General features: G+C 38.4%; 1 protein-coding gene across 2 annotated transcripts in view; it reads right to left on the reverse strand.

Moving 5' to 3' along the window:
• Positions 1-12,671, reverse strand: part of TSG101 (tumor susceptibility 101) — a 42,716-nt gene that overhangs the window by 12,055 nt on the left and 17,990 nt on the right. For both annotated transcript variants that reach the window (XM_023518953.1, XM_003781159.2), the window contains exons 6-7: positions 10,273-10,339; positions 6,669-6,760 (exon numbers count right to left, since the gene is read on the reverse strand). In XM_023518953.1, the coding sequence (XP_023374721.1) occupies positions 6,669-6,760; positions 10,273-10,339 (159 nt within the window). The remainder of the gene's footprint in view (positions 1-6,668; positions 6,761-10,272; positions 10,340-12,671) is intronic.

Here is a 12,671-nt window from a genome sequence, read left to right on the forward strand (position 1 = left end):
CCTGGGCTCAAGCGAGTCTCCTGCCTCAGCCTCCCAAGTAGCTGGGACTACAGGTGCCCGCCACAATGCCTGGCCATTTTTTGGTTGCAGCCATCGTTGTTTGGCCGGCCAGGGCTGGGGATTCGAACCCGCCACCTTAGGTGTATATGGCTGGCGCCTTAGCCGCCTGAGCCACAGGCGCCGAGCCGAAACACGTTTTTACTTGAAGAAAAAGATATATATTTTTTTGAAACACCTTTTATCACAAAGTATTTACTGAACAAAAATAATACAACAGTAAAAATGACACATATATGAATGTGAGTGAAGATTTGCAGTCTTGGAAAATGTGTATAGAGTGAGGGGCTCTTAAAATAAAATAAAAACTTAGGGTGCTGGCCACATACACCAGAGCTGGTGGGTTCGAACTTGGCCCCAGCATGGTAAACAACAACAACAAAAACAACAAAAATAGCCAGACACTGTGACAGGTGCCTACAGTCCCAGCTACTTGGGAAGCTAAGGCAAGAGAATCACTTAAGTCCAAGAGTTTGAGGTTGCTGTGAGCTGTGATGCCAAGCCACTCTACTGAGGGTGACATAGTGCAACTTGGTCTCAAAAATAAATAAATAAAAATAAAAACTGCCAATAAAAAAAAAAAGAAAATATGTATATAAAGAGACCAACATTCAGTTATAAAGTTTCTATAAAACTTTAGCCATGGCACTTTAACACTCATCAAGAAGACATGTTAAAAACAAAATAAAGTGGCTTGGCACCCATAGCACAGTGGTTTCAGTGCCAGCCACATACACCGAGGTTGGCAGGTTCAAACCCAGCCCAGGCCTGCTATAACAATAATGACATCTGCAACAGAAAATAGCCAGGCATTGTGGTGGGTGCTTGTAGTCCCAGCTACTTGGGAGGTTGAGGCAAGAGAATCGCTTAAGCCCAAGAGTTGGAGGTTGCTGTGAGCTGTGACATCACAGCTCTCAACTAAGGGCAATATAGACTTGGTCTCAAATAAATAAATAAATAATGAATTAATTAAATTAAGTAAAAATTAAATAATGTTATTTAATGTTCTTTGAGACCTATTTTCTGACTATCTGTTTCCAGCTCAGGATAAGGGCCCACCAGAAGCTGAGAATTGCCTACGGCCACACAACCCATGGAAGACAAGCCAATAACTGGTGCTCAGTCTATTTCACCCATGCCTAGCTATGAGAAAAAGAAATTTAAACTTTTTAAAAATTTAAGTTTTATACTCAGGTACCAAGAAAAGTTTGCCTTCTTTCTGATGATCTTATTGGTAAATAATGCCTGCTCGGACAGAAGAATTTAAGGGACGTTGTCCAGGTTCCACATCATTTTCCAGTAGCAAATGTTCCGTAATCATTTGCACAGATGATATCCAAAAACCACCTCTGGTCTTATGGCAACTTGTGGGAAGAATTTAAATTACAGATTACAATCCCCTCCCCTTCTAAGACAGTAAATTAATTTAAATTCACTACAATTTCTTAGACCTGATGGGGATGGGGAAGCACCAGATCACCAACCAAGTAGTTTCTCTTTCTTTCTTTCTTTTTTTTTTTTTTTTGTTACCCTTGGTAGAGTGCTGTAGCATTCTAGCTCACAGCAACCTCAAACTCTTGGGCTCAAGTGATTCTCTCGCCTCAGCTTCTCAAGTAGCTGGAACTACACGCCTACAGGCGCCCACTACAATACCTGGCATTTTTTTTTTTTTTTTTAAGAGACGAGGTCTCACTCTGGGTCAGTCTGGAAACACCTGAGCTCAAATAATCCCCCCACCTCCCAGAGTGCTAGGATTACAGGCGTGAGCCACTACACCCAGCCCATAAATGTAGTTGTTAAATAATGAAGTCACTTGGGGCTGGGCATGGTGGCTCATGCCTGTAATCCTAGCACTCTGGGAAGCCAAGGTGGGTGGATTGCTTAAGCTCAGGAGTTCGAGACCTGCCTGAGCAAAAGCGAGATTTTATCTCTACTACGAATAGAAAAACTGAGGCAAGAGAATATATTGAGTTGGAGGTTGCTGTGAGCTATGACAATGCCACGGCACTCTAGCAGGGCGACGGCTTATGAGACTCTGTCTCAAAAAAACAAAAAACCCCAAAAAACCCAACTACCTTAATTGTTCACTCAATGCCTTCAGTGAGCTCCAATTTCAAGAAGGGCTGGTTTTAAGTCAGGCTAGGCAGGAAGCTGTTTATCTAGGTAACAAAAAAAAGCTATGCAATGAGATAACAAAACAAATTATCTGATTTTCTTTTAAATGTTGTTCAAAACCTGACAAGAGTCCCAAGATCTGTATCCATCCTCAGCCGTTTTTTTTTTTTTTTTTAACCACTTTTTCAGAATAGGTTGCTATAATGAATGCAAACTCTATTACTTCATTTTTAAATGGGTCTTCCACTTTAGTATTGTTGAAGATGGACAATTACATCAAAAGATGAAAGTTAATTAATGGTGCCTTCAATGAGGTGTTTGTTTTATACCATAAAACCAAAACTTATACAATGAAATTGCCAAGTTTCAAAAAGAACAAGGATAAATAATCACATTTACTCTTTCTCATGACCTCAGTAACACAGAATAGCCCAAATCTTGATCAGTGATACAGTGAGAAAGTATTGACTGTGAACTCTAACACTCTAATTATACCTTTTATGTTTCTGCTTTTCTTTATTACAGTTTGAAGGTTCAATAGTATATCACTAAAATATGGTGAAAATAAATCTGGTAGGCAAGCAATAAAGGGTAGAAAAAGTAACACACATTAAAGATAACACTAAATTATCATAAAATGACAATTTCCTTCTAGCTTAAGACAATGCTCTTGAAAAAATACAATAAAATATTGGTTGATTGCCTATTCTAAAATCATAAACATGAGATCTGATTTTACATATACCATATTCCAATCCCTACATTTTTGATATATGGAAATCACCTAAGCTATAAAATGCTTCATATCTAGTGTAGAGAAATGAGTTAACATATAAAAGATTTTTATAGGCTGGGCCTGGTGGCTCACAACTGTAATCCTAACACTCTGGGATGCCGAGAAGGGTAGAGTGCTTGAGCTCAGAAGTTTAAGACCAGACTAAGCAAAAGCAAAATCTTATCTCTACCAAAAATAGAAAAATTAGCCGGGTGTTGTGGAGGGCACCTGTAGTCCTAGCTATTCAGGAAGCTGAGGCATGAAGATTGCTTGAATCTAAGAGTGTGAGGTTGCTGTGAGCTATGGAGGCCGAGGCATTCAACCCCAGAGCGACAAAGTAAGACTCTGTCTCAAAAAAAAACATTTTTAAAAAAAAAAAAATCTTTATAAATTGAGGTTCTCTATAAATCAAAGAGATTATCTATCATCTCAATGACAAGGTGACAAATAGCACTGTTTTCTATTGATGATGCCTGAATGGAAATAGCCTCACAGCATTTAGTGTGCTTTGCCCACAGAGTAAAGAACTCTCATCATTCAATTTTTTAACTCAAATAGTTATATTGTGGGAAAAAGCTACATTATGGTAAAGATGGTTAAATTTTAATAAATCAAGACCAAGCCACCAGAACTGGAATAACCACTGTGTATAAAACATTAAAAGCAAACCCTTTCTGGATTTGGGAAAGGCATATACATTAGATTGCAGGAAGGTTATGCGCTATCAGAAAAATAATAAAGAAAAATAAACTTCATAGGATCCTACATTCATTCAGGTACTCTGCAATCTCCTTTAATTTCGAACTTCATGTACAAAGCTCTCTTCTGGATGTTGAGAGTATGTGGTGGGTTGGTAGTGATGGTAGCAAATTGGTGAGGGTAGGCCTGACTGATCCACACAAAGGAAACAGGTAGTAGACAGATCCTAAGGAGATAGTAGGAGAGGAGGTCAGAGAAGAAATGGGGAGTCAGGGGCAGGATCACGTAAGGCCTTCTAGGCCTAAGAATGAAATGGAGAGCCTTTAGAAGGTTTTGAGCAGGAATGACATAATTTACTTATATTTTAATATGATTGCTTTGGCTGCTATGTTGAAAACAGACAGATGTTAGGGGGTCAAGGACAGAAGCAGAGAAATCTTGTGGAAGATTTTGAGTAAATGAGATGAAAGACATTGGTGACTTGGATCAGTGCTATATATCATCAGATTCTAGATATTTGAAGACAATGAGATTTTCTGATGAGGAATCAAGGATGACTCTAAAGTCAGAATACAGTGTAAATGTCAACGGAGATGGGGAAGCTGTATAGACCAAGCATTCAGTTTGGTTATGTTAACTTTGAGATGTCTGATAGATATCCAAGCAGAGATATAAAGAAGGCAGCTAGACTTAAGAATCTGGAGTCTGGCTCAGCGCCTGTGGCTTAAGTGGCTAAGGCACCAGCCACATACACCTAAGGTGGCGGGTTCGAATCCAGCCCGGACCTGCCAAACAACAATAATGGCTGCAACCTAAAAATAGCCGGGCGTTGTGGCGGGCGCCTCTGGTCCCAGCTACTTGGGAGGTGGAGGCAGGAGACTCGCTTGAGCCCAGAAGTTGGAGGTTGCTGTGAGCAGTGAAGCCATAGCACACGACCCAGGGGGACAGCTTGAGGCTCTGTCTCAAAAAAAAAAAAAAAAAGAATCTGGAGTCTGATTTGCATTTCCCTGATGATTAGTGATGTTTAACTTTTTGTCATCTGTATGTCTTTTTTTGAGAAATGTTTATGTCCTCTGCCCACTTTTTAATAGGATAGTTTTAACTTTTGCATAGTTTGAGCACCTTATGTATTCTGGTATTACTCCCAGGCTGAATGAATAGTTTGCAAATACCCAAAGGTTGCCCATAAAGTCACCATACACAGGGATAATGGGAAATTGTACCTAAACGTACCTTTATTTACAAAATATTTATTATAAAATTTTACAAAGAGGTGTCCAACGTGTAGAGAATATTTAAAATTTTGTTATGAATATTTTGTATTTTCTCCCACTGAACAGACTTTCATTCTGTTGTCTGTTTCCTTCGCTGTGCACATTAGTTTAATATAGTTCCATTTGTCTATTTTTGTTTTTTTAACCTATTTATTTTGATTCCCCTCCACCTTTCTGCTATTTTTGTTTTTGTTCCCCGTGCTTTTGCAGTATTAGCCATAAAATCTTTGCCTAGGTCAATATCCTGAAGTGCTGCCCCTGTGTTTTCTTCTAGGAGTTTTTTATGGTAGAAAATCAGAGGCTTAGTTTCACTCTTCTTATACGGAAATCTAGTTTTCACAGCACCATTTATTGAAGGAGGTGTCCTTTTCCCAGTGTATGCTCTTGGTGGCTTTGTTAAAAACCAGCTGGCTACAAATAAGTAGATTTATCTCTCTAGTAGCATTTTTATTCTAATAACATAACTATAGCCTTATTACATATTTTGAAGCCAGATAGTATGATACTTTCAGCTTTGTTCTTTTTGTTCAGGATTGCTTTGGCTGTTTGGGGCTTTTTGATTCCATATGAATTATGGGATTTTTTTTCTGTTCATGTGAAAAATGGCACTGGTATTTTGACAGGGATTGCACTCAACCTATAGATTTCATTGGGTAGTATAGTCATTTAACAATATTAATTCTTCTGATCCATAAGCATGAAATTTCTCTCCATTTGTTCAGGGTTATTTTAGGGCATGTTTTTGTGTGCTAATGAGAGTGATCCAGTAGAGAACAAAACTGGATAATTAAGAGTGGAGAGCTGCTGAAGTGATGCCCCCAAAGAAGTTGGAAGGCATAAGATATAGTGAAGAAACCAGTTTTAGATAAAAGCAAACATAACTGAGCTATAGTAATAGGGAGAAGGCAGATACAGTGGTGCTAATTGGGAGGTAGACATAATGGAGGCGGAGTCTTTAAAAGTTCTCTTACTGCTTTAATTTTCTTAGTGGAAGAAAATTGTATTTTAGGAACTCTAATAAATAACAAAAAAAAGCAGAAACTACTGTTCTGCAATAATTTGTTTTACTTGATCCACTCATACTAAGTCATGGTGCTTTCTTCTAAAAATGCTCATCTGTTTTTACATATAACTAGGTAAGGAAAATCTAAGTAACTCCCAATAGTTCAACACACACAAGGTTCACCAATAAACATATATAATAAAGAGGAAAGAGTGACAAGAGTTAAGCAGGTTTATTTTATGCCTTGGTAGAAGGCTCATTTATATGATGATAAATCAGTTACTTCAAGTTTTAGATTACAGAATATTGACCATAAATTTTTCCTCTATAGAAAAAGAAGAATGACAAAATTTCTTTTTTTATTATTTATTTATTTTTTGAGACAGAGCCTCAAGCTGTCACCCTGGGTGAAGTGCCATGGTGTAACAGCTCACAGCAACCTCCAACTCCTGGGCTCAAGCGATTCTCCTGCCTCTGCCTCCCAAGTAGCTGGGACTACAATCGCCCGCCACAATGCCCGACTATTTTTGGTTTCAGCTTTCATTGTTGTTTGGTGGGCCAGGCTGGATTTGAACCTGCCAGCTCAGGTGTATGTGGCTGGCGTCTTAGCCATTTGAGCCATAGGTGCCGAGCCAAAAATTTCTTTTTAGAAATTAGAATATTTCTAAAAAGCGAAATGTACTTTTGACACCAAGAGACTCTGACTTGGCTTATGTGGAGAAACAAGTTTTTCAAGAGTACTTACCAACAGTGGTCACAGGAGGCTGGGAAGGGTACTGGGAACTTGTTGTGGCAGGATATGAACCACCAGGTGGGTAAGAACAACCTGGGTAACCACTAAAGAAAAGAACAAAAATATTAAACATTAAGATGAGACCCAACAACATAGTATTTTTTTTTTTTTTTTGAGACAGAGTCTTCCTTTGTTGCCCTGAGGGCTGTGGTGTTATAGTTCACAGCAATCTCAAACTCTTGGGCTCAAGTGATCCTTGTGCCTCAGCCTCCTAAGTAACTGGGACTACAGGAGGCTGCCACAACAGAGGCGTGGTTTTGCTTTTGCTCACGCTGGTCTAGAATTCCTAAACTCAAGCAATCCATTCACTTTGGGCTCCCAGAGTGCTAGGATTACAGGTGTGAGCCACCACACTCAGCCCCCAACACTATAGTATTTTTAAGAACGTCATTCAGGAAGTTAAGCTTGATAAATGATTTACCAGCTAATGAATTTATAGTTTTAGAGCTATGGGTATTTTTCAAGTAAAGGTCTGTGGAAATTCCATTAACTACACTGGATTTACCATGTCTGTAAAGTAAATGTTTAAATGCTCTTGCTTAGTCCTGGTTACTTGATGGTCACTTTCCCCAGAGGTAAAAAACAAAAGAGTATCTCTAAGCACAATCCAACAGCATCAGAAGTAACAAATATTTCGAGAGATCTTTTCTATTCTGATTTCCCAGTCTATAAAGAAATGATACTATTTTTCATCTGTGGCTCATGGGTAACTTTTGCAAATCCCTAATCTGAAAATATTCCTCCTTAAGTAGTTAGGAAACAAAAACAACAACAACATATCCCTGTATGGACAGTTTGTATTATTCATATGTACATATCAACACCAGAAGGAACTTTCCTTAGAGGTATTCTCCTCTAATCTCCTACTCACAAATATCATTTACAACATACCTGACAAATGGTCATCCTTCTCTACTGAACACTAAACATCATTTTGATATGACTTCAAAATAGTCCTAAATTTGCATTCTGGAAGATTGCTCAATATCTGAAAGCCTTTAAACTCTCAAATATTTGAAAACTTCTAACATTTTTCCTTCAGTCGCCTATTTTCCTCTGAATGCTGACTAGTTTATCAGTGTTTCCCTTATAATACAGAAGAAACATAAAATAGAATCATTACTAGCACCTGTTAGTTGGATAATTAATCTTGACTATTCTACTTTAGCTATTATTGTTAGGTTTAGGATATTAGAAATTCTGATCATCTTGTCTTCTACAAGTCCATTAACATTATTGAATAAAAAGAGCTAGCCCACAGCCACAGAGCCAAAGCTTTTTCCAAGTTCACGGTCAATAATTCTTTTTGAGTGTGGAGGTTCAAAGACTCCCCTATTTGTACTACCAGTTTACCCTTAATAACTCGTCCCTAACAAAAAATTTTATAAATGACTTGCTGAAGATTCAAATTATCATGATACTCTCTTATGAGTACAAAAGTAAAATCAAAAAGAAAAATGTTAAAAGCATTTTTGTTCATGGGGACACATGCTGGAAGCTACTGGAAAGTACTTTTGTTTCCAATCTCTTTAGCAATCCATGCTACAGTGTTGGAAGAAAACACTGTCAATCTTACTAAAATTCTGAATCCACCTTTTGGAAAACGGCTATGGCTGATTTCTTGAGTTCCCCACCAATTTTGCATATCTTTTCAAAGACAATCTGTAATCATATTGCTGAATTTTTCAGTAACTTGGAATAAAACTCTTCTAGGCCTATAGATATTAACTTCAGAGAACAGTTTCTTTAGTTTGTTCAACTTCCTTTTCATGATTATTCCCCGTTTTTTCTTAAGGTAAAAAATATAATTGGGTCTGGCCTGGCACCCGTAGCACAGTGGTTACAGCATCAACCACATACACCGAGGCTGGCGGGTTTGAACCCAGCCCAGGCTAGCTAAGCAACAATGACAACTACAACAGAAAAATAGCTGGGCGTTGTGGCAGGCACCTATAGTCCCAGCTACTTGGGAGGCTGACACAAGAGAATTGCTTAAGCGCAAGAGTTGGAGGTTACTGTGAGCTGTGACGCCAAAGTACTCTACTGAGGGTGACATAGTGAGACTCTGTCTCAAAAAAAAAAAAAAAATGGGTAGTATTATAATTTACTATTTATTATAATCAAGGGACTGTTTCCACATGCTTGAGGTAAGAGCTAAGATATGAGTCTATATCTCCCCCATGAAGCTATTAATTAAGACAGGGCAAGATTCCTGTAAATTATCCTGATAGCAGGAAAAAACAAATGCTAAATAAAAGATCAGGAGATACACAGTGGAAAATCAATACCAGCTAGAGAACAGGGAAGGTTCTGGGAAATCTAGACTACCTATGAAAGTTGCAACTTTATTCTCTTCTGTTCTCTTATACCAGTGGTTCTCAACCTTCCTAATGCTGTGATATATTTTCTTTGTTACAAAGGGGTTGAGAACCACTGTTATACATAACCCTTTATTTCCAGGCATACTAGAGTGCTCCCTATTCTTTCCTGGAATTTTTGTCTTTCACACCTTTGCTACATAAAATGAGTGAGCTGGACTTTATAAATGTTAAGTTTTCTCTCATTATAAACTGTCTTAGCTCTTTGCTGCTCCCTTAATTTAAAGAAAATATAAAGTTGGCTCGGTGCCTGTGGCAAGGCTAGCAGGTTTGAACCCACCCTGGGCCAGCTAAATGACAATGACAACTACAACCAAAAAATTGCCAGGCATTGTGGTGGGCACCTGTAGTCCCAGCTACTTGGGAGGCTGAGGCAAGAGAATCACTTAAGCACAAGAGTTGGAGGTTGCTGTGAGCTGTGACGCCATTGCACTCTACCAAGGGCGACAAAGTGAGACTCTCTCACAAAAACAAAACAACCCTCCCCTCCCCCAAAAAGCCAAAGATAAAGTGTTATGTGTGTGGTTTTTCTTTGTAGAGATAGAGTCTCACTTTATTGCCCTTGGTAGAGTGCCATGGAGTCACATAGCTCACAGCAACCTCCAACTTCCGGGCTTAGGCAATTCTCTTGCCTCAGTCTCCTGAATAGCTGGGACTACAGGTGCCCGCCACAATGCCGGGCTATTTTTTTTTGTTGCAGTTTGGCCAGGGCTGGGGCTGAACCCACCACCCTCAGTATATGGGGTCGGTGCCCTACCCAGTGAGCCACAGGTGCCACCCAGATAAAATGTGTTTTTTTAAAGGCATAAAACTCTTCCTCTTTGGCTGAATTCATTAGAGCTAATATTCCACTAACTTTTCAACTATCTACACTGAATATGCAAAGTTCTTAAAAGGGAATTAGCAAGCATTTCAAGTCCAAAACCAATCAAGATCATTGTCATTAGCAGTACACTTCCTTGCCTCTCTGTAAAAAAAATGGAGCTTCCTTTCTCAAGACGGAAGAAAAGTCCTTTCAAATTATGTGCACATACCCTAAAATTCTACTAATAAATCAACTTTTACCTTCCATTAAATTGCACTAAATTTATTTTAATGCCCTAGTTAGCAAATTATTCTGCTTCTAGATCTAATATAAAATTTCTAATACAATTATTCAAAAGATAATTTTTCATTACCTGGGATTGGGAGGGTATCCAGATGGATATGCAGAGATTCCACTTGACATGCCTGGCATGTAGGAAGCTAAAAACAATTTTTAAACATTTTAAAAGTAATACGCACAATCCTAAGTCAGCTATTGAATAAGATATACATCACACTGTCAAACCACAGCAACATTTCATACAGTTAAAGAATCCAAAGCTCAGCACCAAACAAAACAATTCTCCAATCATGAAACATGAGTCACAACAACACTCAGAACAATACCAACAAGGAATAACTGGCAAACAGGTCAACCTGGTCAGCTCTAAAAGGTCTCAAGGACCCTATAACCTGAGACAAGAGCTGGTTCAATCTGGAACTCTGGCCTCTTTTGGTCCAAGGTCATCTTCTTAGAAAGTGGCCTCTTTATTAAATCTAAGAAATCTTTTGATTTTTTTTAGGATTATGGTGACCAGTTGGCACAGCTGTTTTTGTTGGTTTCTTTGAGGACTTTAATGAAAGACTTCAAATTACTATGAGAAGTCCTACACAAAGTTTACATTTATCTAGTCAGATTGTCAAAAAAAAAAAAAAAAAAAGCCTAGAAACACTAAGGAAAAAAAGATTACAATCCAGCAAGCTTAAAGAAAGCTTTATATATTCTTCAAAGGGAACCCTAATGGCATCGAACTAAGATTGATAGTGCCAAAAGGCTAATCATTGTAGAGGAAGAAAATGAAAAGAAGTTAATTTTGACCTTAACTGGACTTAACTTAGAAGGTTTCAAGATGATTCAAATGCACTACATTTATTATGTACTCTACTACTATTATTACATTGTAATATACAGGACATCCATAAAGTTCATGTGCAATTTAAAATAGTGTGCAATTTAGAATTATACATGAACTTTATGGCTACCCTGTATAATAATTATACAACTTACTATAATGCAGAATCAATTGGAGCCCTGAGCTTGTTTTCCTATAACTAGATGTTCCCAATGCTGACATCACCACCTCAGATCATCAGGCATTAGATTCTCACAAGGCATGCACAATCTAGATCCTTTACATGCACAGTTTATGGTAGTAGGGTTTGCAGGTCCTGTCAGAATCTAATGCCAGCATTGATCTGACAGAAGCCAGAGCTCCTCTGGAGATACAAGTGATGTGAATGATATTAAGTGATGGAGACCAAATGTAAAACAGATGAAGCTTTGCTTCCCTGTTGCTCACCTCCTGCTGTGCAGCCTGGTTCCCAATAGGCCACAGACCTACAACTGGTTTGTGGCCCAGAGGTTGGGCATGGTGGTAGAGAACCAAAACATGAAGGCCTGAAAGCTACAGAGGTGGTGCCTTCGAAAGCACAGAATGCAAGCGGGTGGGAGAAGTATGCTGGGCTCAGATCAAAAAGGGCCTTAGAAACCTATACCAAAATTGCTGAGCATACATCCAAGTACCAGTGTTCACAGTCTTCTCGTTAGGATGAATCTAGATGTTATAAGTGAATTTCTTAAGTATAATGAAGCAGAATAATATTCAATAATAGCTCAGAAAGGTAAACCATTCTCAAAATATCACAACTGCTAGATTTCATAAGACACTGTTTCATTCCAGGCACAAAGCAGTTATGCTGTGGACAACCTTATAAAAAGACGAAGTCATTATTTAATGTCAGCAATATACATAATTACCACTCATCCCACTCTAGTTTCTCTCTCTCACATAAAAACCACCACCTTACACTTACTTATAAGCAATTTCCTCATAATTTAAGTAATTTTTTCTTTCCAAAATCCTGAAAACCTGGGTGGTGCCCGTAGCTCAAGTAGGCAGGATGCCAGCCACATATACCAAGGCTGGCAGGTTTGACCTGGCCCAGGGCAGCTAAAAACAACAATAACAACTGCAACAACAACAGCAAAAAAACAGCTGGGCATTGTGGCAGGCACCTGTAGTCCCAGCTACTTGGGAGGCTAAGGCAAGGGAATTGCTCACACCCAAGAATCTGAGGTTGCTGTGAGCTATCACGTCACGCACTCTACTCAGGGCGAAAGCTTGTGACTGTCTCAAAAAAAAAAAAAAAAAAAGAATCTAAAAAGCTAATAATTCTACCCAAACCTCCAAATTTTAATTTTAGGAAACAACAAGTGTCTTTTGGATCCAAACCATCAAGGAAGTATATAATAGGGTGAAATAATAATTTTAGAGCTACAATAACATGGCATACACTATACATATGGGGTTACTATGAGTATTAAATGAGAATGTTATATGAAGTACTTACTATGACTCATGATTACCACTCAATAAATGTTGGTTTTTACTGTAAGTTGTTCAAAAATGAGGTATATGAAGTATATCATAAAAGGTCAAAAATGTTTTGAATAACAATAGAAGTATAGCGGCTCGGCGCCTATAGCTCAACC

This window comes from Otolemur garnettii, unplaced genomic scaffold (genome assembly GCF_000181295.1).
Source record: "Otolemur garnettii isolate 467f Iridium unplaced genomic scaffold, OtoGar3 scaffold00001, whole genome shotgun sequence".
Classification (NCBI taxonomy): Eukaryota; Metazoa; Chordata; class Mammalia; order Primates; family Galagidae; genus Otolemur; species Otolemur garnettii.